The sequence below is a fragment of the Triplophysa rosa genome, linkage group LG5 (genome assembly GCF_024868665.1).
Source record: "Triplophysa rosa linkage group LG5, Trosa_1v2, whole genome shotgun sequence".
In the NCBI taxonomy this organism is placed as follows: Eukaryota; Metazoa; Chordata; class Actinopteri; order Cypriniformes; family Nemacheilidae; genus Triplophysa; species Triplophysa rosa.
The window spans coordinates 24,174,485-24,200,638 of NC_079894.1; the positions used below are offsets into that span (position 1 = coordinate 24,174,485).

The following is a 26,154-nucleotide window of genomic DNA, read 5'->3' on the forward strand; positions in this document are numbered from 1 at the left end:
GTCGATATTTCGTTTTTCCGTTTTTCTGTATGCACAAAAAATTAAAAAAACGATGTTTTTCTTCTTATTTCAGCTTTAAAAGGGAAATCCAATAAATAAATAAACCAAAACGAAATAACGACCCTAATTATAGTTTTTTCATTTTTCGGTGATTTCCCAGGGTCTTCTGCGCGCGCACGTTTTGCGCATGCGCAATGTACAGCCGCTTACCGGGATCAAGTGCATGCTAACTTGCGAAGCTCGAAATGGAAATGAATGCATTTGCATATGCTTTGTTTGTACTTTTCACTCCCACTGAAAGAGTCACACTGAGAGAGGAGGACATGACTGTGGAATATATTTCAAATATATATATTGAACAATGCCTAACGTTCACATACAATACTTCCCAGAGCTTACAGTCGAAGTTTGTTAGCATTATTGCTTTTAATATGTGACATTTAAGTAAACAATTAAGTAGCTGGCTTGCAGCAGCAAAGGTGTAAATCCATAAAGTACTTTTGTAATTTATAAATTATGTGATGCGAACAGCCCCTCCCCCCGTAACCTCACTCAACCGAGTTCATCAGTTCCCCCAGATAAAACTACTGTCGTGCTATAGAGTAATTCATAAAAGATGTTCAGTTTGTGTTGAAACTGTGAGGTTTTTATGTAGTCATTTGCACTATTACATTACGTCAGTTTAGGCTACTGTTTTTAGGTAACATGCCAGAGCCTGTACCTCACGGAGGGACCATAATAATGTTGCAGTGTTCCCCAGAGAGCCTCTTTTCCGATATCTCGTGATATGTCATATTATTTATGAACATTTGATGAATATGAAACATGTACAGCTCGAGTGAAGCCATTGTAAATGATAACTGATCGATCGCGAGATTGGTGAAGAGCTCAGGCGCGCTGCCGCGCTCAGGTCGCGCAGAAATCCGTGCAACATCACCAAAAAATGAGAAAAACAGTAATTAAGTTCGTTATTTCGTTTTGGTTTATTTATTTATTGGATTTCCCGTTTCAAGATGAAATAAGAAGAAAAACATCGGGGTTTTTTTGTGCATACAGAAAAACGGAAAAACGAAATATCGACTATTTCTTTCTTTTTCCGTTTGTTATATTGAATGGAATAATCAAATGATCAGATGATACACGGACCAGTCACGGATCGCCACTGATTTATAGACGTAAACTTTATTTTACATGCTTTGTACGTTGTCAACAGACATTCGTGTAGTTTCCGGTTTAAAGGCTTTTATTATGAAATGCGGCTCTTCCGGCGTTGCCTTTCTTTCATATCTGCCCGACAGATGAAAATATAAATGTTCGTTTCTAAAGCCGGGCTAATATCTGCCATATGAAGCAAGATGTTTCTTATTTCTTTATCGATTTTAAACCAATTTGGATCGAACTGTTAACCTTGTACATCTATTATAATTATAGATAGCTAGGGCCTAATTTGTACTCTAATTCCTTCTTTGGTAAGTAACGTTAGTGGGTTTCATTTATCTGCACGGATAAGATCTCCAAGACCAGATGTACCTGGTCTTGGTATTAATACATATTATCTGGATTATTCTTTGAACTATGATTATTTACTAGTCTTAAATAGAAGTTTATCAAATATCAACACTAAATAATGTTATTAAGGCTTGCAATTTAAACGGGGGTGCTAAAAGATACGGTCTCTATTGTGTATATTTTTATATGTTGCATGTTTTATAGTGTATATATGGGCTGTATAAGTTTATATGACGTGTTTTTTGCTTTTAATATCTACTGTTTTTACTCTATGCTTATGTTTATATTAACCTTAAAGTATTGACTTTATGCGGCTGTTGTGCCTCCACCCTGCCACCCCTTAATAAATAAGTGTATGAGATTGTGTATGAAGAAGACAGCAGTGTACTTTTTCTCTTTTAAGTATGCAGTCAGCAGCTTCCCAGAATAATATATTCATAATGTAGTGATCAAGTTCATTAGTTGATGTGGTAAAATGTGCGTCTGCTGTGATTGTGAAGAAATCAGCTTTAATATATGTGTGTGTGCGCGGGCCATTTAAAGGTCTTTAAAGGTTAATCATTCTATTCTGAAATGATCAAAGCAACATTTCACCTTAAAGCGACAACGAGCAACTTCTGCTCACTGTTTCAACCCTGTGGTTGATAAGCGGAATTGTCTGTTTACAGTGTCGTAAAAACTGTCGCAAAGATTTCCCGCTGGCAGCTCAATACGCGCGAGTTTGTTTATAAAGCCGGCGGACCCAGATACGCAACGAAAACAGCGCATAGCATGTATATATATATATGACAACATTAGCCTACTCAACGACTGAACTGTTCAACATTTACGCGGTTTACTGGTCTGAACTAAAGAATCTGCTACCTTTTACCACAACACGTTTATTGTGTATTTTTTAGTTTTCATTTACAAGCACTACACACATTCATGACGAGACACAACAACATGCTAGCTATCAACACCGGCAACCATATATTATCTCTCAGCTAGTGTGAACCGGTGGTGCGCCAATGACACAGACTAATAACAAATACGTTCAAAAGTACAGGACAGTAACAAAAATGTACAAATAACACTTACAAATCCAGGAGCAGGACTGCTAGGTCTCCATCCGTTTTGCAACCCATTGCCTCTTGCTGCTCGCGCCACCGAGTGTAAGCCCGTCCGATATTGATTCGTGACCGGCTTCGTGTCCGATCACTCTCTCGCTTTCTTTTCTTTGCTTCCTCCGACAAAACCCTCTTTGGTTTTTTTGGCTGGCTCTGCCATGGTGATGTTTTGGTTCGTTTCGTCTTACAGTAAAGCATGGGATAGGCGGGGCTTGTACCGGCCCGAACACTAAAGTTACAAGTGCAATTTCAGCCGATAGGAGGCTGCTTAGGTAGCAACGGCAGTAAAATTCGTCCAGTTAAAAGTTGACCTACCACTTAAATAATTTTAGAGACATTATTTTAAGGTCAAAAATTTGGTCGTTGTCACTTTAACAGAAATGTCAGCCGTCTCAGCCATTCTCAATTTATGGCTGTATTTACATTTACATTTAGTCATTTAGCAGACGCTTTTATCCAAAGCGATTTACAAAGAGTATAAGGAGCAATAAGCGATATGTCATACAGGAGCAACAATGCAATAGGTGCCAATACAAAGTTACTAGTTTTAACAAAAGCTAGACCACTACCTGTTGAGAGAAAGCGAGAGGGTTAGTGTTTTTTTTTTCTTCATTTGTCAAGTATTCACAGAAGAGGTGGGTTTTAAGTAGTTTTTTGAATGTTGTGAGATAATCTGGTTGACCGGACCGAATTAGGAAGAATGTTCCATCAGGAAGGAGTTGTGAATGAGAATGAGCGTGAAAGCGATTTACTGCCCTGAAGTCAGTACAAGACGCCGCTGGTTTGCTGAACGCAGGGATCTTGATGGGGTGTAGGAGTGTAGGAGGGTGTGAAAGTATGTCGGTGCAGATCCAGTGATAGTCCTGTACGCAAGCATTAGTGACTTGAATCTGATACGGGCTTCAACTGGTAGCCAGTGGAGGGAGATGAAAAGGGGCAACACATGAGCCCTTTTGGGCTGTTGGAAGATGAGGCGTGCTGCTACGTTCTGAACCAGCTGGAGCGGTTTGATAGCCTTTGCAGGAAGACCAGCAAGGAGAGCATTGCAGTAGTCCAACCTTGAGATTACCAGGACAAGGAGTTGTGCAGCATGCTCAGTGAGATAGGGTCTAACCTTTCTAATGTTGAATAAGGCATATCGGCATGACCGCGTTGTCTTTGCAATGTGATCATTGAAGGACAGCTGTTCATCAAATATGACTCCGAGGTTCCTGGCTGTTTTGGAAGGAGTGATTGTGGTATTGCCAAGTCGGATGGTGAGATCGTATTGCACCGTGGGGTGTGCTGAGAACTACTCGTGTTTCGTCTTGGCAGGGTTCAGCTGGAGGTGATGCTCTTTCATCCAAGCCGAGATGTCCTCTAGGCAGGCAGTAATGCGAGCTGCTACAGTGGTATCGTCTGGGTGAAACGAGATTGTAATTTGTGTAATTTGTATTTCTGTAATTTGTTTTTCTTTGGCTTTCACAAATGATGTTAATATATGATTATTAAAAGCCACCAAATCCCCTCCACAGGTTCTTATAGCAGCATAAAATGAACGGATTGTCCATTAGCGAGTTGTGCGGCCTGTTTTGTTGCCCACCCTGTCCGAGTCGGATTGCAGCGAAGCTGGCCTTCCTGCCACCGGAACCCACCTACACTCTTCTGCCAGACCTGGAGTCCAACTCACCTGTGACCTCTAACCTCGGAGCCCCGGGTTTGCGCTCCCGACTGAGCGGAGGTCGAGCAGGAGCGGGTGGAGCAGGCGTGGGTGGAGCAGGCGTGGGTGGAGCAGGTGCGAGTGGGGCAGGGGCGAGTGACGGAGAGTGCAGTGGAGAAGGCCGGTGGAAGTTGCACCTCTCCGAGCGAGCGGAGTTTCAGTATTCTCAAAGGGAGCTGGATGTAACCGAGGTCTTTCTCACTCATTCCAGCCGGGGCAACAAAGTGGGATGCATGTACATCCGCTGCGCCCCGTCCGCAAGGTGAGGAAGGATCAGTTTGAGAATGCTGTTCCTAGTTGACTAAAGCGCGATATGTATGTAACTGTTTTTCCTGTTGTTTTCTGTTTTCCTTCAGAATGTATTGTTATCTAAATGCATATTGTTATGGTTCACCATGATCTACAAATAATGTACCATTGAGCAAGATTCTAAACCTCAGGTTTCTCCAGATAGCTGCCCCATGTGTCATTTAAACATCTAGCAAATATATAACTCCATCCATCCTAAACTTTGCAGGACTGTGGTGTTCCAGGACCGGAGTGGAACAGTTATTCCTGATGTATCTCACAGCTGTTTCAGATCCTCTCTTCCTGTGTTTTTGGCTGCAGGTACACTGTGCTCTTTTCCCATGGTAACGCTGTGGATCTCGGTCAGATGAGCAGCTTCTACATCGGCCTGGGCACTCGCATCAACTGCAACATCTTCTCCTATGATTACTCCGGCTATGGGGTCAGCACAGGAAAACCCTCAGAGAAGAATCTGTATGCAGACATAGACGCTGCCTGGCACGCTCTTCGCTCAAGGTACATAATGTTTCATAAAACTGTATGTTGCATTATTTTATTTTTGACAGTGTAATTGCCATTAACCCTTTATCACTCATTGAAATACATTTTATTTATGTTATTAGAGGTTATTACAAGACTTTTGAACTTTTGTGACTTAAAAAAAACAAAAAACATTTTGATGTTGAAAATCAAGGTCAATGAAGATTTATTTAGATTTAGATTCAACTTTATTGTCATTGCACATGTACAAGTACAAGGCAACGTACCTCTACATTTAACCCATCCAGAGAGTAGTGAACACACGCACAGCAAGTGGTGAACACACGTACCCCCGGAGCAGTGGGCAGCTATCACTGCAGCGCCCGGGGAGCAAGTAGGGGTAATGTGCCTTGCTCAAGGGCCCTGGGAATCGAACCGGCAACCTTCTGGTCACGAGTCCGACTCTCTAACCATCAGGCCACAACTGCCCCAATGAAGTTACCACATAAGGTTCCTCACCTGTCTATAGTCATTTTTTCCCAAAAAAGTATATATATTTCAAATATAAGACATGTATATAAAATAGAAATAAATGTATAAAACATATATAAACTTCATAGAATATTTATTTAGGAACATTTAGAAACACAAAAACACATTCAAAACAGTGAAGTTCAGATCTACTAAAAACAAAGAGTATTGATGAATAAATTGTAAATATATAAGCAGAAATGAAAAGTAGCATTAAGTACTGCTGGTGCCACTTCTTTTAGCAGTAATAAGGCTCACAGTAAAAATAAACACAAATGAATGCTATTTAGGTATAATAAAAACTGTTATAAGTTTAAGTCTCCCACTGGATCACTGTTTAATGTTATACAAACCCGTGGCAACATTCAACTTAACTCAACTTTATTTATACAGCGCTTTTTACAATTTTCATTGTTACAAAGCAGCTGTACATGAGACATATTGACTATAAGCAAAACAATTAAAGTTGTACCTGTAAAAACAAGAAAAAGGTGAAAACACAGAAGACAGACATACCCACATACAAAACACTCCACACACACAATATGCACACTTACTAACACACATAGACATACACACACACACGATTGCGCACGCAGGCACAGACGTACACAAACAAGTACGCACACACAGTGAGAGCACACATTTAAGATAAAGGAGAGAGAAGTACAGGTCAAATATAACAGACTATAAATTCCTATATGCAATATTAATTAAGTAAAACTTTAAAATTCTAAAGCAGCCCCCCCGGCCAGGCAAATAGTGCAAAAGAACAGTATGCAAACGGTGGCGAGGAACCCAAAACTCTAATCGAGAAAAAAAAACTCAGGAGAACCCAGGCCCAACCAGGGGATTCCAGTTCCCCTCTGGCAAAAGCTGCTGCCTCTGCACAAGCTCCAGAGAGCTTGCACAAGGCTAAATAAAATAAATAAACTTACTAATAAGGTAAATTATAGTTTAAGATTATCATTAATAATCTAATAGCATTTGAAATTTTGTGGTGAAGACGTGTCAGGTGACCGCGTCCTTCTTTATCCAGCTCTATCATCTTAGCTCTTGTTAGGTCGCCGCTTCCCATTCTAGGCTCTACCATCAGGTCTGGCCATGAACTGAATCCTGCTCACTGTGGTAACCTTGGAACAATGAGACAAGACTGGCTGAGAGTAGAGTACTGTTCTGCACTCTTTGATGCAACAAGTAGCAACAAGTACATCAGTTGTGTTTTTGGTTCCGGTTGATCTAACTAATGCAGCCTAAACCCTCAAAGGATTTATATTATGGAAGTGTAGTGTATGCAAGATTAAAAAGATGCGTCTTTAGTCTAGATTTAAACTGACAGAGTGTGTCTGCCTCCCGGACAGTGCAGGGAAGACTATTCCAAAGTGTAGGCGCTAGATAGGAAAAGGATCTACCACCTGCACTTGATTTTGAAATTCTAGGTATTAGCAACTGACAGGACGCCTGAGAGCGTAATGCACGTGAAGGACTGTAATACAAGAGGAGTTCACTGAAGTATTGAGGAGCTAAACCATGTAGGGCTTTATAGGTTAACATTCAATGCACTAATAAATACTATTGCCCTACGTTATAATGCATTGTAAGTAAAGGTATGGCTTACTAGACGCATCGGGCGTATGTCTAAAAATTGACATTTCGTCACTTATTTGAAAGGGGATCAAATATGATTACACCATTTTTCATGCAACAATGTTCACTAATTTCTAGAAATGCTACGCAAACAACATCTATCTCAACATTAAACACAACTATTCAACCATATAATGTGTGAGTTTCATTAAAGGGATCTTATGGCGCAAATACGTGTTTTTATGTGTCTTTACACCAAAGACACATAAGTTATAAGTTGCCCATGCATGTATTAGACACGTAAAATTGCGTTGGAACCTTATATTCCAAATATGGTAAGAGGCGTTACATTTCCGTCACACGCTTGCAGTATTCGACCAATCACTACGCACTGGTTAACTGGCCAATCATAGCACACCTCGCTTTTCAAAGCGATGAGCTTTGTAAAAAATATGCGCGTTTCAGAGAGGCGGGGCAAAGAGGAGATACAAACATGCACGGTATGTGGAAAATACAGCGTTTTTGAACCTTAAATCTTGTATACACATTGCATTACATCTAAAACAAACCATAATATTCGTTTTAGTGGTGTCATATGACCCCTTTAACTTAATGTTCGTTTCGCTATTTACGTATTTGTGGGAGTAGGTAGGAGTGCAGATCCGTGTTTCACAAATTCCGGAATTACGCTGAAGTTTGAAACGCCGCCGGCAACTCCTGATTGGTCAGATGCCATGGTGTCACTATTTGTGACATAGACTGATCTCCATCGATTGGCTAGGAGACAACCGTGTGCTTACACAAGCTCACTGAAAGGCATGGAAATGCCGTTGTGATTGGTCGATTAACTTGCCAAATATGTTTTTTTGCACGATAAAGGGTTAAAACACTGTGTATTTTGAGGTATTCATTTGTTGTTTTCTTGGCATATTTCTACCAAACAGCGCATATTGTTGTTACATCGTATGAATCATGTTTAAGCCAGTCTGCTTTTTTGATTATCTTATTTTGATTATACGCTCCTTATGTTTGGCATAAAGGCACAAATTTTAGGGTTATAACAGTGAAAACACTTGGCTTTATGTGAGACTTAAAGGAAAAGTTAATCTCAAATTCAAAATTGTGTTATTTTTTACTCACCCACATGACGTTCAACATGTTTTGAGACCTCTCGGCGTCTTCAGAACACAAATAAAGATATTTAGGTGACATCCGAGAGATTTCCAGGCCTCCTCATAGACATCATGGTTATAGTTGTTGTCAAGGTCCAGAAAAGCACTAAAGACATCGATAAATTGGTCCATCCGCTCATAGTGGCTCAATTGAATTTTTTGAAGTGACGACAATAGTTGTCGCAAAATGCTGATTTTGTAAGTTTGCCTGCTTACAAAGAAATGAAGGGTCTATAATTTTAATGGTATAGGTTTATTTTAACTGATAGAAACCGAATATCAACAAAAAAATCAGGGAAAAACTTTATATAAAGGTTATAAATTGATTTGCATTTCAGTCAGTGAAATAAGTATTTGATCCCCTTCCAACCAGCAAGAATTCTGGCTCCATAGATTGGTTATGTGCCTATATGGACCACAGATTAGTCCTGTCACTTTAAGAAAGTACTCCTAAATCAGCTTGTTATGTATATAAAAGATGCCTGCCAACAGAATCTGTATCTTCCATTTAAACCTCTCCACCACTATGGTCCAGACCAAATAGGTTTCAAAGGATGTCAGGGACAAGATTGGAGACCTGCACAAACCTTGAATAGGCTACAGACAGAAGCTTGGTGAGAAGGAGACAACTGTTGGTGCGATTATTTGGAAATAGAAGAAATACTAAATAACTATCAAATGCCCTTGGTCTGGAGCTCCCTGCAAGATTTCCCCAATGGGGTAAAGATGATCACGACAAAGGTTAAAGATCAGCCCAAAACTACACGGAAGAAGCTTGTTATTCATTTCAAGACAGTTGGGACCACAGTTAGCAAGCAAACCATTGGTAACACGCTATGCCACAATAGATTGAAATCCTGAAGCACCTGCAAGGTCCTCCTGCACAAGAAGGCCCGCCTGGCTCGTCTGAAGTTTGACAATGAACATCAAAATGATTCAGAAAAGGTTTGGAGAAAGTGATGTGAGACCAAAATTGACTCCTGTTTTTGGAGGGAGAGAAATGCTGACTATGACCCCAAGAACACCATCCCTACAGAGAAGCACAGTGTTGGAAACATTCTGCTTTAGGGCTTTTTATCTGCTACGGGTACAGGATGACTTCGCATTGAGGGGCTGAGGGACGGGCCAGTGTACCGTAATATCTTGGACGAAAAAAGATATGTCCGGACAAAGATGTGTCTATTTTCAGTTAAGATAGCTCAAAATTAATTTTAGTCTGGGACTAGTCTTAAGCCATGTCTGTGAAACCAAGGCTTAATGTCCTAGCCTGTCTCTAGACCCTAGTCCTATAGAACATCTGTGAAGGAGGCTAAAACTCCAATTTGCTGAGCGAAAGCCAAGAACCCTTAAAGATTGACAGAGGAGTGGACTAAAATGTATCCTGACACATGTGCAAACCTGGTGACCAACTATCAGAAATGTTTTGCCTCTGTGCTTGCCAACAAGGGTTTCTCCACCAAGTACAAAGTTATGTTTTGCCCGGGGATCAAATACTTATTTCACTGACTGAAATGCAAATCAATTTATAACCTTTATATAATACCTTTTCCCCTGATTTTTTTATATTCTGTCTCTATCCGTTAAAATAAACCCACCATAAAAATGATAGACCCTTCATTTCTTTGTAAGCAGGCAAACCTACAAAATCAGCAGGGATCAAATAATTATTTCCCTCACTTTATATTCTCCTCTGTCTTGTCAGTCTATGGTGCGCGTTCACGAGAGCACTTCAACGCATGCGCATTCGGTTGGCCAAAAAAGCGCAAGTCTTCCTCAATATTGAAATCATCAGACATTTTGCGTAGATCAGCTTACAGTGGCTTGCAAAAGTATTCATCCCCCTTCATTTTATTTACATTTTGTTATGCTGCTGCCTTATCTTAAACTACTTTAAATGATTATTTTTTACATTAATCTACACTCCATGCACAATAATGACAAAACAAAAAACTGATTTTTGACAGCTTTGCAAATTTATTAAAAATAAAAAACAAAAATAAGTACATTGCATAAGTATTCATACCCTTTTCTGGGACACTTGAAATTTAGCTCAGAAGCATTAGTTTTGCTTGTTGATGTTTATACACTTCGAGTGGAGTTAACCTGTGCCAAATTCAATTGAATAAGTATGATTTGGAGCGGCACATACCTCTCTATAAAGGGTGCAACAGCTGAAAATGCATATCAAAGTAAAAACCAAGACATGAGGTCAAAAGAACTGCCAGTAGAGCTTTGAGACAGGATTGTATCAAGACACAGATCTGGGGAAGACTTCTGAAAAAAATCTGCTGTATTGAAGGTTCACAGAAGCATGTAGCCTCCATTTATCCTCAATGAAAGAGGTTTGGAACCACCAGATCTCTTACTTGAGCTGACCTCCTGTCCAAACTGAGCCATCGATGGAGAAGGGTCTTGGTTAGAGCGGTGACCAAGAAGCTGATGATTACTCTGGTTGAGCTCCATGATCATATATGGAGATGGGAGAAACTTACAGAAGGACAAACATCACTGCAACACTCCACCAATCTGGGCTTTATGGCTTAGTGGCCAGACTCAAGCCTTTGCTCCGTGAAGACACATGGAAACTTGAACTATGCAAAAACGTATTTCAACGAATCTTTCAAACTGTCAGAAACAAGATATTCTGGTCTGATGAATCTCAGATTCATGCATCATGTCTGGAGAAAAACAAGCACTGCTCAACACCTGTACAATACCGTCTTAACAGTAAAGTGTAGTGGAAACAGCATCATGATGTGGGTGTGTTTTTCAGCTTCAGGGACTGTACACAAAATACGGAGATAATGATCATGAAAACCTAGCCCAGAACATTCAGAACCTCGGACAGGGCAGAAGGTTCATTCTCCAACATGACAATGATCCTAAGCACACAACTAAAACAATGCAAGAGTGGCTTATGGACAACTCTGTCTATGTCCTTGAGTGGCCCAGCTAGTGCTTGAACCCAACTGAACATCTCTGTAGAAACCTGAAAATGTCTGTCTACTGATGATCTCCATCCAACCTTACAGAGTTTGAAAGGATCTGAGGAGAAGAATGACAGAAAATTGCCTAATGCAGATGTGTAAAGCTTTTCACATCATACCCAAAAAGATTTGAGTCTGTAAAGGCGCTAGAACCATTTTCTGAGTTGAGGGTATGAATACTTATGCAATGTACTTATTTTTGTTTTTTATTTTTAATAAATTTGCAAAGCTGTCAAAAATCAGTTTTTTGTTTGTCATTATTGTGCATGGATTAATGTAAAAAAAAATCATTTAAAGTAGTTTAAGATAAGGCAGCAGCATAACAAAATGTGAATAAAATGAAGGGGGATGAATACTTTTGCAAGCCACTGTATATACAGCATGCGTCTGCTTGTGAACACCGAGTTGCGCTTCCGGGTTGTCAGTCAGAACTCCGGCGTCTGCCCCCACCGAATGCACATGCGTCGTAGTGCTCTCGTGAACGTGCACCATAGACTGACAAAAGAATATATTGATTAAAGCAGGCAAACTTACAAAATCAGCAAGGGATCAAATAATTATTTCCCTCACTGTATCAATTAAAGTCATTATTTTGTTTTGTTTTTTGCACATAAAATATTGTCTTCCCTTCAAAAAAATCAATTGAGCCACTATGAGCGGATGGACCAATTTAACGATGTCTTTAGTGCTTTTCTGGACCTTGACAACAACTATAACCATGATGTCTATGAGGAGGCCTGGAAATCTCTCGGATGTCACCTAAATATCTTTATTTGTGTTCTGAAGATGCCGGGAGGTCTTAAAACATGTTGAACGTCATGTGGGTGAGTAAAAAATGTTACTGATCTACTACTATATTAATGTTCTGATGGACTTACATGTACAGATCTATGAGGCGTTAAAAAAAAGCTGTCTGCGTCATCTCAGGTATGGAATCAGCCCAGAGAATATCATTCTTTACGGGCAGAGCATCGGCACCGTGCCCACTGTGGACCTGGCGTCTCGATACGAGTGTGCCGCTGTGGTGCTGCACTCGCCGCTCACTTCAGGAATGAGGGTGGCGTTCCCGGACACCAAGAAGACTTATTGCTTTGATGCTTTTCCAAAGTAAGTGAACACAGATGTCATATGTGGGTTTTATTGATATCGGTATGATAATATTCAACCTTTCTTAGTGCTTTGATTAAACTGCCTCTCATTAGTCCTTGTCATGATAAGTCAAAAAAAAAAAAAAAGAATTACCTTATTATCTCTCTCCTGAATTTCTCCCTTTCTGTTTCTGTTCTGCTCTCTCAGCATTGAGAAGGTGTCTAAGATCACGTCTCCAGTGCTGATCATTCACGGGACGGAGGATGAGGTGATTGATTTCTCTCACGGTCTGGCCTTGTTTGAGCGCTGTCCGAAGGCCGTGGAGCCACTGTGGGTCGAGGGGGCCGGCCACAACGACATTGAGCTCTACAGCCAGTACCTAGAACGCCTGCGTCGATTCATCAGCCAGGAAGTGGCTGCGCAGTAAACTCCTACTAGGTCACCAATTCAGGAAACACCCTAACAACATCACAACCGAGAACGACAGATCTTACAGGCCCGGTGCACCTGGACACTTTGTGTCAGTATATGGTAGGCATATATACTGTATATATATATATAAATGGAACACAAACAAACAGAATCCAGTTTTGGAAAGTTTGTTCTTCCGTAAATTCCTGACTCTTTCTCTCCTGTCAGCCTGGAGCTGAGTTTTGTACTCAGAAGTCCTCACATCTTCAGACTGAAATGACAGAACCCGTGTGTGTGTCCGTCTCAGGAAGGGCCTATATTTGAGACACTTGCTTGCAGCTGATTGGTTGTTTTGGATTGTGATTTTTTTGTGAACGGGACAAATGCAATGTCCTTTAAACTTGTGAACGTTAATGTCGTTTCTTTTTTGTTTGGTCTCTCGTGGGTAATCTGTTTTATATATAACATCAACTTTCCTGAGAGGAGCTCTCTGCTGGACAGATCTTTTGTGCGTGCGTGTATGTGCGAATGTGTTTCTTATTGAAACCTTCCCATGTGTTAGTCATCAGGCATCTGATATACATGACCACTCAAAAGTTTGGACACCCCTGACTAAATTTATGTTGCTCATCATCTTTAAAACCTTTTTTGATCTAATGATTTGTGCTTTAAATGCTTAAAAATTGGTTTTATAGATGAATATCCGTTGTGCCTGTATGAGTTTTTTTACACAAATGATGTCCGGGACACTTGGAACCTCTGAGGTGCATCCCAGATGTCCCGTGCATCTGTAGACCTATAATCTAGGCGAAGTTCAGTTACTTTTAACAAGGTAAAATAAAAGATAACATAATTTTGACCATCATTTTAACATGCAAAATAGTAGAGACTGCTATCCTGATAAATAAATGTGTCCAAACATTTGTCTGGTCATGTGTATGCCAAGAGATGCCATTTCTCCATTTTTTTAAACATCCGTAAATTTGCTTCCCAGCATGTACAAAAATATGAACACGCTGTTCTACCCCAAACACTGTTTTTAGGGACATGTGGAGCAGGGCTGTGGCAATATATCACGATTCTTTATTATGCGATACTTTTGATACTTGTGTCAACATTTTGTACGAACGCATTCACGAAATTTCCTACAGCCAAAATAAGTGTGTCACGCCGCTCCACTTAGGTGAAGCACACGAGAGACATTGAAACAGATCCCTGGTCCAATTAATATACAGTATGTGTGATGTATGGCATTATGACGTAAGTTTTACAGTGTGTATTGTATTGTGATATAGTTGGCGATACCCAGCTCTAAAATGGGAACTTAATTTGTAAATATGTTTCCTTTATTCTACTTTTTTCCACAAACCGAAATGTGGCAGAGGTACTACATTTGGTCCACTGTGAACATCCCACAATGACAGGAACCTTCACACTACACCCGAAAGCGGCACCTAAACATACAAGGAGCTACACCTGACACCCTCACTCTTCCTCACGTGCACGTTTTCCCCAGTGCTTTTTCTGTCATTTCTTTCTCTCGCTGTCTCTGACATGTTACGCCCCCAACCTTGATGTAATGGTGCATAAATGACCTCTGACCTTAACGCCCACGTCAACCCCAAACTGACATGTGATCGACAGTTTTCTGAGCCATTTTTAGAACGGGGTCGTGACCTACCGTTGACCTCTTGTCTGTGTTTATACGTGCGAGAGGAAGAACTGTGACAGATTTTAATACAACCGCATGTCGGGTCATCTAAACATATGACCTTTTTTGTGACTTTTCGCTATTTCTAATGGCATCGCGGTTTGTATATTAAGCTATTATAGCAGTAATTTCTCTGGCAAACAACTTCGCTGTAATACATACGCGCCTGTGTGTTCTATGGGGGTATTTAACATGAACTTTTAGATCTATTTTTATAAGGTTGACAAATCTTTGCTATAATACGAACGAACCTTTCACTGTTTAAGAGACATTTGTAAAGGCATTGTTGTGTCTGTGTAGCTTAGACACGTACAGTAGATTTACTTTTAGGAATTGTTTAGTCAAGAATGAAAATTCTGGCGTCATTTGCTCATATTGTTTCAAAATTGCATGACTAACCTTCTTCCGTGAAACATATGAGTTATTTGTGCTTTCTTTATTTTGCTTTCGCCCATACATACAAAGAAAACAAAAAAAATATTCATATTTGTGTGCTTTATTCCAAGACCAAAGCTTTGAAGACGTCCCCTGGTCACTGTATGCTTTTATTACACGGGCAAAGCACTTTGTAAACGTAATAATCCCATTTTATGCTTTTTACGGAATAAAGTTAATCATTTTTGGGACAACATGAGGACAAGTAAATGACAATTTTCATTTTTTTTGGTGAGCTGTTCCTTTAAAGGGCCATTCCACCTAATGCACGTGTTTTCTCTGATGGCTGTGGTTCCTAAGACATGTTTAATACACTGGTTTATGGGAAAGTGCAGTGTGTACTCAGGAAATTAAGTCACTTTTTAATTTTTTTCATTAGGGGAAACATCAGCTGACAACACACATTTATTCCCTTAATGCAGCCAGTAAAATATGTCATGCTTTTATTGGTCTTAGGAACCGCAGATGACAAACATATTCATATTCTTCTACATATTTCCATTTGTGTCATAGCAAGGGTTAAAAAGAGCTGGTTTGCCCCTCTTGTATGCATGTTATAGGTAGAATATGTATCGAAATGAAAATGGACTAATTATAGCGCAGAAATGTACTTGTATATTACGACTCTCCGAGATGAAATAGTTAACTTAAGCCTAATATATGAAAAGGATGTTAAGATGTGTATTTCTTTTGCATTTCTAGAGCTTTGTGTAAAGGCTTCGTATTTGCATCCTAAACGATCCAGCACTAATGTTCAACCTTTGACTGTGAGAGCTGGTCACTCCCCCCAGATTCACACAAAACTGATCATTCAAAGGGTTTACACTGACATAGCACAGACATACGACTGACTCCAAATCAGCTGCTCTGAAATACTGTAGGACGATTTTGTATAGTGATGAAGCTGCGTCTATGTCAAGGTCTAAAAGAAAATTACTGTATATTTCCAATTACACATCTGTATAAAGAGAATTATTGTGTGCCCCCCTTATGATGTAAGATGCTTTGTGTGTTTTGGGTAAGATGTGATGTACTGTGGTCGAGTAATAAAGGAAAGTTTAAAGGGGAGTTTTAAACTGTGTTGTCAATAGCAGACTAGTGGTCAACAATCATCTAGCCCAAAATTTGGGTAAGATCATTTACCCAAAAATGAAAATTCTGTCATTATTTACTCCCCATCAAGAAGGACAGAAAGAAAGATATTTGGAAAAAATGTTTCAGTTCCGAGACATTATTAACCACCATAGTAGAAAAAAAACTTTTTTTTCAAAATGAGTAATTTTAAACGAGTAATAATCAAACAGTTCTGGGGCACCTTTGACTGCAATTTTTTTACTTTTTACTATGGTAGTAAATGATGTCCCAGAACTGAAAATTGCTAACATTCTTCCCAATACCTTTCTTTGTGTTCAACAGAACATAGTAATTTATACAGGTTTGGAACAACTTGAGGGTGAGTAAATAACAGAATTTTAATTTCTGGGTGAACTTGACATTCAATACATGTCTTTGGCAGTCGTGGCCTAATGGTTAGAGAGTCGGACTCGTGACCAGAAGGTTACCGGTTCGATTCCCAGGACTGGCGGGTAACGACTGAGGTGCCATTGAGCAAGGCACAACTTGCACAACCCCTACTTGCTCCCCGGGCGCTGCAGTGATAGCTGCCCACTGCTCCGGATGTACGTGTGTTCACGACTTGCTGTGCGTGTGTTCACTACTCTCTGGATGGGTTAAATGCAGAGGTCACATTTCGGGTATGGGTCACCATATCTGACTAATAGGTCACTTTCACTTCACATGTTTATGAGTCTTCTGTAGAACACAAAAGAAGAAATTTTGAGAAATTTCTCAGTGGTTTGTGTCCATACAATGGGGGCCAGTGTTGTTTGGCTACAAATGTTCTTCAAAATATCTTCTTTTGTGTTCTGCAGATAAAAAGACAGTCATACAGGTTTGGAATGACATGAGAATGAGTAAATAATAAAAAAATCTGGAAACCTGTGTCACTGTTCATCACCACAAGATGGCAGAAAAGTCGTTTTGTCTGCTAACAAACAAGTCACTTGCAGGTACTGCCCACCTCAGGCAATCTCCACATTCAATAATATATATATTTTTTGTGATATTTTTGAGCACCATCTCCAAGAAAACCAATGTATAACACATTTATTTTTTAACTGCTGTGAAGCAATTATGATTATTTCCATTTTTCTATAAAATACTATAGAACTGTACTTTATAGTTACACATATGCAATTGAATTGAATGACTTTAAAGTGTGTAATATCTAAATGACTACCCTTACCAAGTAAAAACGTAAAATATTTTCCAAACTTTCATCCAGCCTGGGAGACCAAACAGAGACCCTTCCTTCAGTCCAATTCTTAACTTATGCCATTGAATGGTCCAGGGTTGTTGTATCTGGCTGCTCAAGGTGGACTAAACTAACATAGCAATATTTTAACAGCTTGACAGAAACACCGTATTTTTATGCTTTTTCTGTGACTATAACCTGTCAGTCTTGAAGAAGGAAAAATGTTTGTTGTAAGTAATTCATACGACATCTACAGCCATAGAATTGTGCTGTGTGAAGAACAGGCTGAATTTTAAGCTGAAAATCATCGTGTCCTCCAACATTGCTCTCATACCTCATTTGCGCTTTGATGCATTTAAAAATGTTTCACCATGTTTAACGTTAATGCTGAGAATGAGAATGGTTTTTGGTTAATGGTTTTCACCGGTTGTGACACAGGTTGAATATGCACAACAAACACAAGTGAATTTTGAGATCAGGGCAAGAGAAACTGTTTTATTTTTGGTTGAACTGTTTGAATTGCTTCAACACTGAATGGTGTTGGTTTTTGTAATGTTCCACATTGAATTTGCTCGCATAGGTTTTTCATTTAGATAAATTCGCTTTCTGCAGTGGTTTGCCACTGACCTGTGTCCAATTTGTAGATGTCAGAATCGGATACTTTTTCCCCGTTCCATCAAAGCAGCATCTGTTTGACTGCTTGCCTAAAAATATCAGGCGTAATGATTTCCTGATGCTCATCTCCTCAGCACCAGCGATGAAAACCTGTCTGATGGAAATATTACTAAAGTCTTCCCTTCTCTCACCTTCTCTCCTTTTTATGAAAACTGGGCTTTAAGAACCTTCTGTTTTTGAGGCTAAAGAGTGTTGTACTGCATGTGGTGTAAGGCTTATTTCACTGTGTACTGAGTTTGTAGTAATTTGCCAAGTTGTCTGATTTAGTTAAGAGTTTCTGTATGACATGAAAAATGCTTGAGAAATACATGTGTTTTTGATCCTTTGGTTCAGGACATGTGGTTCACGCCTTTGGAGGGTTTTAAACTTCACGATGTACTGGTGAATCTGTGAGTTGGACTTTGAACCTGATATCCCACACATCTGAGTTGTGAATCTGTTGAGAATCCATCTGGAAAATGATATGTGTGTGTCTGTGTGCGAGAGAGAGAAGCAATATTGTCTATAACCATAACTCAATGACTTGGAGTGTTTAAAAACATATATTGAAATTCACAGGACCATTTAGATGTGCATTAACCTGATTTCATTCTTAATACATGCGACGCTTTGTGACTTAACAGTTTTTTCAACAGGTTGTTGGAACTCAAGGCTCATTAACTTTAAATTACATTTGGTAAAAAATGGGTCATTGTTGGGCTTGTGTGTTGGTGACATCAAAGGCGAGGTTATTCTTATTCTTCATGAAATGACTCGGTCTTCTGATGTCTGTTGTTGCTTCAGCAGGTGTGGCAGCCAAAAGCCAAACACAGATGTTGAAATGCATTGTGTCTAGGATTGGCTCTTTGTTATCTACGCTATGGTGAGGATTCATGCTTTAAATGAACAGAAATTCAAAGAATATACCTATAAACTGACAGTAGTAGTCCACGAGCATTACATACGGTGATTGTACAATGTCAAAGACAGTCATGTAATTGTTTAGGTATGTGAGCAGCTCTTTACATTTAGCCCAAACTGTCTTTTTATCAAACACCATTTTTGCGGTAACATTTTACATTAAGGTACCCTTTATGAAGCATTTATAAATGTGTTAATTAACGATTAATAAGTAATTTACAAATGCATTACAAACAGGGGCGTAGCTACAATGGTGGCCATGGGTGGCCACGGCTGCCCCTGAATGATGTATGGCCACCTATCTGGCCACCTCTGTTGTGCGAAGTAGTTTTAAGATGTGTGTCGGAGTTTACGGAGTGCTGCGCAGATCATTTAGCGTATGCACTGAAAGTAACACGAGCTGAACAGCTTCTAACCGCTTCGTGACAGTGTACTGTCTGTGTACCATGGAAGTTCATCGCGAGCAGAAGGATCAGGTCAGTAAAATCAGTCTTGTTTAACTGGATTTCATTCATTAATTACATTTTCGCGAAAGTTTAAGTTGGGGTACTGCAATGTTTATTTTCTATACAAAAGGCTAATTTACTGCAAATGATAGCTAGCAAATTATTTAAAAATAATGTTGGCACATGAATCATTGCAAATAAATTGTTTACTTTACGTTCTTTGTGTATGTTTTTGACCAGCAAACTATGTGTAATGAAGAATTGGTGTAAATTACAGTAGACGTTTAAGAATTTCTGTCTGTAAGGATTTTCTGGTCACCCTAATAAAATCACTGGGTCTTACCTGGCCACATCTAAAAAAAAAGTTCTGGCTACGCCCCTGATTACAAAGCAGTTATAACTGCATGAATAAAATAAGGGATTTATCGAAATACGTGCCAAATAGTGAGCAGGTAAGAAAAACAACATAACACCCTACAGTGTCCAGTTTGACAGCCTATTTTGCAAACAACATCAAGATAATAATGAATTTGCTTTAGAGTCAAATGAATAATGTATAAATACATTTATTAAGCATTTATAACATGTGAGTTAAAAATGGCTCACTATTTTGCAGGTATTTCGTTAGAATCCCTCCTTTTATTCATGCAGTTATAACTGCTTCATAATGCATTTGTAAATGACTTATTAATCATTAATGAACACATTTATAAATGCTTTATAAAGGGTACCTTAATGTAAAGTGTTACCATTTTTGCTTGGGTTCCTGAGCATCTTCAGAGATTAGAACATTGGTGTTGAATTAAAGGTTCTTCGGGTCAGTGTAAAAAACTAAATGTCCTTTGTGGAGCAAAATGAGGCTCTTACACATTTTTCTTTTCCAGTGCATGGTAAGTAATAATTATAATTTACTCAGTTTTCAAACAATAGAAGTCTATAGGTGGTCTTATGCCAACCCAGAAATGAACGTTGTTGCTATGATATTGCTTCTTTTAATGTTCAGAAGATGTTCAGAAGTTTGCCACCGTTGTTTCAAGACAATAAAGACACATTTGGAAGAGACACATGTGAGAGCCTCTTTTTCTCAGGAGATAAAGCGATGCATGAGACAAGCCAAAGACTCCATATAGTTCTCTCATTTTAATGTCTTTCCAGACTTGAGACATTAATGAGATCTCATCTGTGATTTTGCTTTACGTAAACAAACCATGGATGTGTATGCGTTAGACTGAATGTATATGCGTGTGTGAGGGAGGGAGAGAGAGAGATCCATCCCCCCTCTTTGGGTGATTTTGAGTCTGGTTAGATGCCTCAGACCAAAACCCGTGAATGATGCCTCAGTATACGCAGGGCTCGGTGGCTTACGGTGAATGTAAATATCTGTATTCACAAAAACGCACAGACAGCAGAACGCTCATGAGCATCACCAAGAAAGCACCCAAGAGACCCTCGCTGCACGCCGCGGAGGAGGATGCTTGCCATTATTAAGTATCTCCTGAATCATCTAAGGATGCTTTCGTTAAAAGACACATCGATATTTTCACGTACTTTGGAATCATCTGCGTTTTAAAGCATTGCAGCGGACGCGCGCCCGACGCAACGCACGACTGCTCGTTTGGATCAGTGCCACGGTTGTCTGTCTCCGTCCGTCGCCGTTCGCCCAACCACACCTTTCCGTTATATCCTCACCCAATAACGGCATTCAGACGGACCCCGTCGCATGTGACCGATAGTGACATTGTGCCGGGTGGAGGAACGCGAATCCACTGCGCTATAGACGCCCGGTGCGCACCGGACCCGTTCAAAGACGCCCGTGTCGTACAGATGTCAGACCGGTGCGTGTGATCGCTTTGGAGGAGAGGCAGGTGAACAGAAGGAGGAATTTATTCGCCCGGAGGCGCGCACGGCTTTGTCCCGCATCCTGCGCCAAGAAGCAGCGCATCACCTTGAGGATTTAAATGCACCGACATCCAACTTGCCAGGTCAGCCAGACATATACGCATAAATAATAGCAATAGCCTAATGCATTAAAAGAACTTTGACCACGGTCCTTTAACTAATATTAAGTTAATAAGATAACCACCATAGTCATAAAATCTTACGCAGTAGCTACGTATGGAATTCATTTTTTGCGTTTTGCTTTTTTAGAAAAGAATGTGTAATCTTTATCAAAAATGTTATTAAAATGATGGCTTGCAAGTTAAAAGGAAATATCATCCTTAAAAATTTAATTAGGTATACTGAGACTGGTGTTTTCAAAAAATCTATGTAAATAATGTAATTCTGGAAGAAAAATTCCCATTATGGTCTTTCGGAATTGGATAAATTATTATGGGAATCATGTGGGCTACATATTCCTTCAGGGATGGATTTTTCAGGGAGTGTGTTTTAATAAAACAGGGTTTGTTTATTCTCCTAGGGTTTGATGTGTGTCCTACAGATCTTGCATGAAGATCTATATTTTGCCAATCTGTTTTAGTTTGTAATTCACTCACGTGCAGGGCGCGGGAGATGGGCTGCATGCGATGTGCTTGCATTGGTTCATATCTATTGTTGTGAATGCATGCACAGCTCAGGTCTGCTGCTGCTTCATAATTCTGCGGTTACTGATAAACAAACCACTTCAGTGCCGGCCTTATGTAAAGGACATTTCATTTGTCAACAGTGTTTTTGAAGACAAAGCTATTTGCTTGGAAGGTAGAGGATCATGTCACCATGTGTTTTGGGAACATACGTGCATGAGTGAAATGCAATCGGCAGATGAATGAATCTTTTGTTGTTTAAGCTATATGTGATGATTGTTTGGGTTTATGCTGCTTCATGGGTATACTTAATTTATTATTTTAAAGAAACGTGGGTTCTTTTATTTATGAAGCGTACAGACCTTTTATAAGTTAACATGTGCACAGACTAGGGTACCATAGTGGTTGATTCAAAGACTTAACCATGGTACCATTGTAAAGTTCACAAGACCATAATTTCTGCCAAAATACCAGGAACTACAATTATTGTTGCTACTGACAATGCATTTTAAACTGTAATATTTTAGACATCTTTGTTATTTTGTGTTTATTTATTGCATAAATATTATTTAGATAGGCCTATAGTTATATTGCAATAACAAAATACGTTGGTTGAAACTATATGATAAGCTCTTATTAGGGTACAGTATTCAAATGCCTTGATATTTAACTGGATAGTTAGTCATTGTAGTTAAATAATGAATCTATATCAAATGTAATGTTTTGTTTGTGAATGAGACTTGGATATAAATGAGAATCTATAAGCTCTTTAGAGATTCAGGTAGAAACTACAAGCAGAAGTCAGAGCAGCACATCTATCATTGAGACAGCGCAGCACCTTCCTATGAGAGACAAAACTGTCCTAAATCAAGGTGTTGCAAAAACCAAGCTGCCCTGTAACTGCTTGTTTTTTGCTGACGTTGATGTCTTTACCCTCTCAGGCGTTCAGTGAGTAATTTAATTAATTCATTTACTTTTGTCCATAGATCCCATGCCTTTGAAAAAGAAATCATATTTTTAAAATGTATATTGTTGATGCCGATTGCTCCAAAGTTGGGGTTTATCTTAAAGAGATATAAAGACTTTTAGAATTTACATTTGCACTTTTTTGAAGAAAATGTCAGTGGTGTTTGCTCATGGAAAACTAGCCATCATGATGCTCGGATGTTGTGGGTGGTTGCCGGGGTGTTGCTAGGTGGATGCCTAGGTGTTCAAAGTGGTTTTTAGTGTGTTGCTGTGTCATTGCTGTGGTTTACAGCAATCATGGTAATTTGTAACTTTTTTATGAGGTGGCTAATTCGTACACTCTTAAAAATAAAGGTGCTTCATGATGCCATAGAAGAACCTTTTTTTGTCTAAATGGCATCATAAACATCTGAAGAACTTTTCTGTTTTACAAGAGGTTCTTTGTGGCGAAAAAGAAATAATTAAAAGGGTAATAAAAAGGTAAGAAAGATGGTTCTTTAAAAACCTTTGACGGAATGGTTCTTTGTGGAACCAAGGATAGTTCATGTATGTGTGAAGAACCTTTTAAGCACATTTGCATTGAACAAATTCATACACATTAGCCACTTCATAAAACGGTTACAGTTTACCATAAGATCAGGCTGGTGATTACTAGGCCAAGAAAGAATAGTCCAAACCCAAGTCTCTATAAAAATCGAATCACACTTATAATCTCATACTTGCATAATAAGCCTTATTTAATAACTAGGAAAAAAGAAAGATTAAGCCAGGAGAGAAGTTGGATGTAGACTATATCAAATTCTGAATTCAATTGCTTGCTATTTGCAAACAGTGAGGTGTGCAGTGTTTCAAACTCTAGTAATTGTTATTCCCAAAATTGGAAGCAGTAACATAATTTTCTGCCGTCTTTTCCAAGATTAGTCCACAGTTTGCGGTAGACACGTCTTCAGAATGAGTTTGTTGGAGAGAAATGGAGGGAAAACACACACACGTCCCCACCGGGATATACAAACATGAACGCACACACACACACACACACACACGCACACACACACACACACACACACACACACACACACACACACACAGCACACTAACACACACACATTCACACTGAGAGAGGGTTGACTCTCTTCGACTGACTGCCTGTGAATAGCCCTCCTGTTATCTTCGCAGTGCACACAGACAGCAGCGCAGCGGGTCAGCCAGGCAGGTGCTGCACAAAAATAGCAGGTGTCTTTTTGGGTTAATACACATACGCGCCCCCCGTTACCACCCCCCAATTCTACAGGGCCCGTGCACCCATCGCTGGGGGCCCCTCCGCCCCAAGCACGAGTGACCAAGGGTGACGTCTCTCACACCTTGTTGTGTGTGACGGTTGGCCGTGTCCTTTTTCGTGGTCTGCGGACTGGAGGATTGCTCTCATCTTTGCAACAATGGGGAAGGATTTAGAGCTCAAGGTGTTTCTCGGATATGCGTGTGTTTGTGTGCGTTCCTCAGCTCAGGAGAAAATTCTATTGCTCTGAGGTTGCTCTTTCATTGCTGAGGCTTAATTGAATCTCAGTTATGTGTCATGAGTCCAGCAACTCTGAGTTGTTTCTCTTCAAAATTCGAATTAAAGTAGAAACAAATGGGACAGTTGTTGGCGTACAGTACAAAATAGAAAGCTTAAAAATGAATGCGGTAGCTTGGATAATTCGGGTTTGGGAAAGATTTGAGGGGAAATTTATATTAAAATATAAGAGTTGTATTATAAAATTTGATTTTTGAAATAATTTAAAATACAATAATAATACCTGAGTACAGTTTGTGACGTCTTCAGATGTTAGATTATACCGGGCTCTTGGGGGGGGAAATCAGAGAATCTGGAGACTTCAACTCAAGATTCAATTTTCTTTCTATTTATTTGAATTGCGATCTACACTGTAAAACTTAAAAAACTTTAGTTCAAGAGCTGCTTTTAAGTTAAATTGGCTTTACAAGCCACTTGAATTTATATTTATATTAAACTGACTTAAAAATGAAATTGAAATTGATAAACTAGAAGTTACCAGAAGTCAGCTTAAATTGAAGTGACTTGTAAAGCCAATTTGACTTATTTAAAAATGTACGCCAGCTTTTGAATGAAAGATTTTGTGTTTAAATACGTTTTTACAGTGAATGAGAAGTAATTGAGAAAATAAAGATTTTGTTTGATTTTTTTTAGGAAACTGAGGTCAGGTGGTAGCTTCCTTCCTCTGAACCTTTAAGTATTTTTGTAGGTAAAATCAAGTCTGTTTTCTAAGTTTTCCTTGGTTGTCTGCTTTCATGTCAGAGGCCAAAATGTACTGATATTAAATCGTTACGTTATTGACAGAACCACAGGGTCAGATACAGAATTATGGGAGTGTGTCAAACCCATTTAGACACAATTCATTTGACAGAGCATTCTCAAATTTCTCACTGCTTCCTTGAGATAAGCCTGTGATATCTTCTCTTGAAATAGACTAGATGCCCAAACGTATGGGCATGCAAACATCACACCAGAATGTGCTTTTTAGTTCGTTTCAAACCATGCGGAGCATTCATATAAAGTAGGTCCATTCTCTTGCTGCTATAATGGCTTCCTCCCATCTGGGAATAGTTTTCAGTATCTTGAAATATGGCTGTGGAGATTTGCTCCCATTCAGATACAAGAGGTTTGGTGATAGGATCTGACTCATAGTCGATGTTCCAATTCATCCTGAAGGTGTGTTGTGGGGTTTAGGTTTGAGTTCTTTCCGCACCAGACCCAGTAAACCATTTCTGGGGCATTTTGAGCGTTTGGGTTGCACAATGCATAGATTCATACTTAATTTTATACACCTGTTAGTAACAGACATGGCTGAAATAGCCAAACCTGTTCATGTGAAAGGGTGTATCTACAATATTCGTGCTCATGTCCTAATCCTCTTAAATCTGTCGAATATGTGTTCATCTTCACAATTCACAGTAGATGTATAGCCTAACCTTCTGTTCAGTGGAGCGTTTCATACCCATTTGATGTTCTAAAAACAGCATCCTGCTCGGCACTGTTGAGAGGGCTTCAATTATCTCTATCGGCTGTTTTGAAGTTCATATAGGTCACCTTGAATCATCTGCAGTGCTAACAGTGAGCTGTATGTGAGCTAACAAGCCAAAGAAACTGATAATGCGAGCCAGTCCTAGAAAAAAGACAACATCACATAATGCATCAGAACACAATTTCTGAAAACCGTACGGCAGAACAGTCAAAAGAGGTCATTTAACAGTTTCATGACCTGTGTCAGGAACCATTGGGTCCGCCATTAGTTGCAGGTTCTATT

The 26,154-nt window shown here is 39.4% G+C and overlaps 2 protein-coding genes across 4 annotated transcripts in view; both read left to right on the forward strand.

Annotated features, from left to right (window-relative positions):
• Window positions 1-1,230: 1,230 nt before the first annotated feature.
• abhd17aa (abhydrolase domain containing 17A, depalmitoylase a) lies at window positions 1,231-16,071 on the forward strand. 2 transcript variants are annotated; one of them, XR_008963007.1, is made up of 6 exons: window positions 1,231-1,469; window positions 4,133-4,579; window positions 4,927-5,121; window positions 12,290-12,469; window positions 12,659-12,982; window positions 13,091-16,071. XR_008963007.1 is itself a non-coding variant. In XM_057334487.1 (5 exons), exons 2-5 carry the CDS (start codon window positions 4,152-4,154, stop codon window positions 12,876-12,878), a joined length of 1,023 nt encoding a protein of 340 aa, XP_057190470.1. In that variant the 5' UTR covers window positions 1,231-1,469; window positions 4,133-4,151; the 3' UTR covers window positions 12,879-16,071. The 2 variants fall into 2 exon arrangements, 1 of the variants encoding a protein (XP_057190470.1); XM_057334487.1 differs by having other exon boundaries at window positions 12,659-16,071.
• Window positions 16,072-20,673: 4,602 nt separating this feature from the next.
• Window positions 20,674-26,154, forward strand: part of sema6ba (sema domain, transmembrane domain (TM), and cytoplasmic domain, (semaphorin) 6Ba) — a 172,967-nt gene continuing 167,486 nt past the window's right edge. For both annotated transcript variants that reach the window (XM_057333539.1, XM_057333540.1), the window contains exon 1: window positions 20,674-21,325. In XM_057333539.1, the coding sequence (XP_057189522.1) occupies window positions 21,302-21,325 (24 nt within the window). In that variant the 5' untranslated portion in view covers window positions 20,674-21,301. The remainder of the gene's footprint in view (window positions 21,326-26,154) is intronic.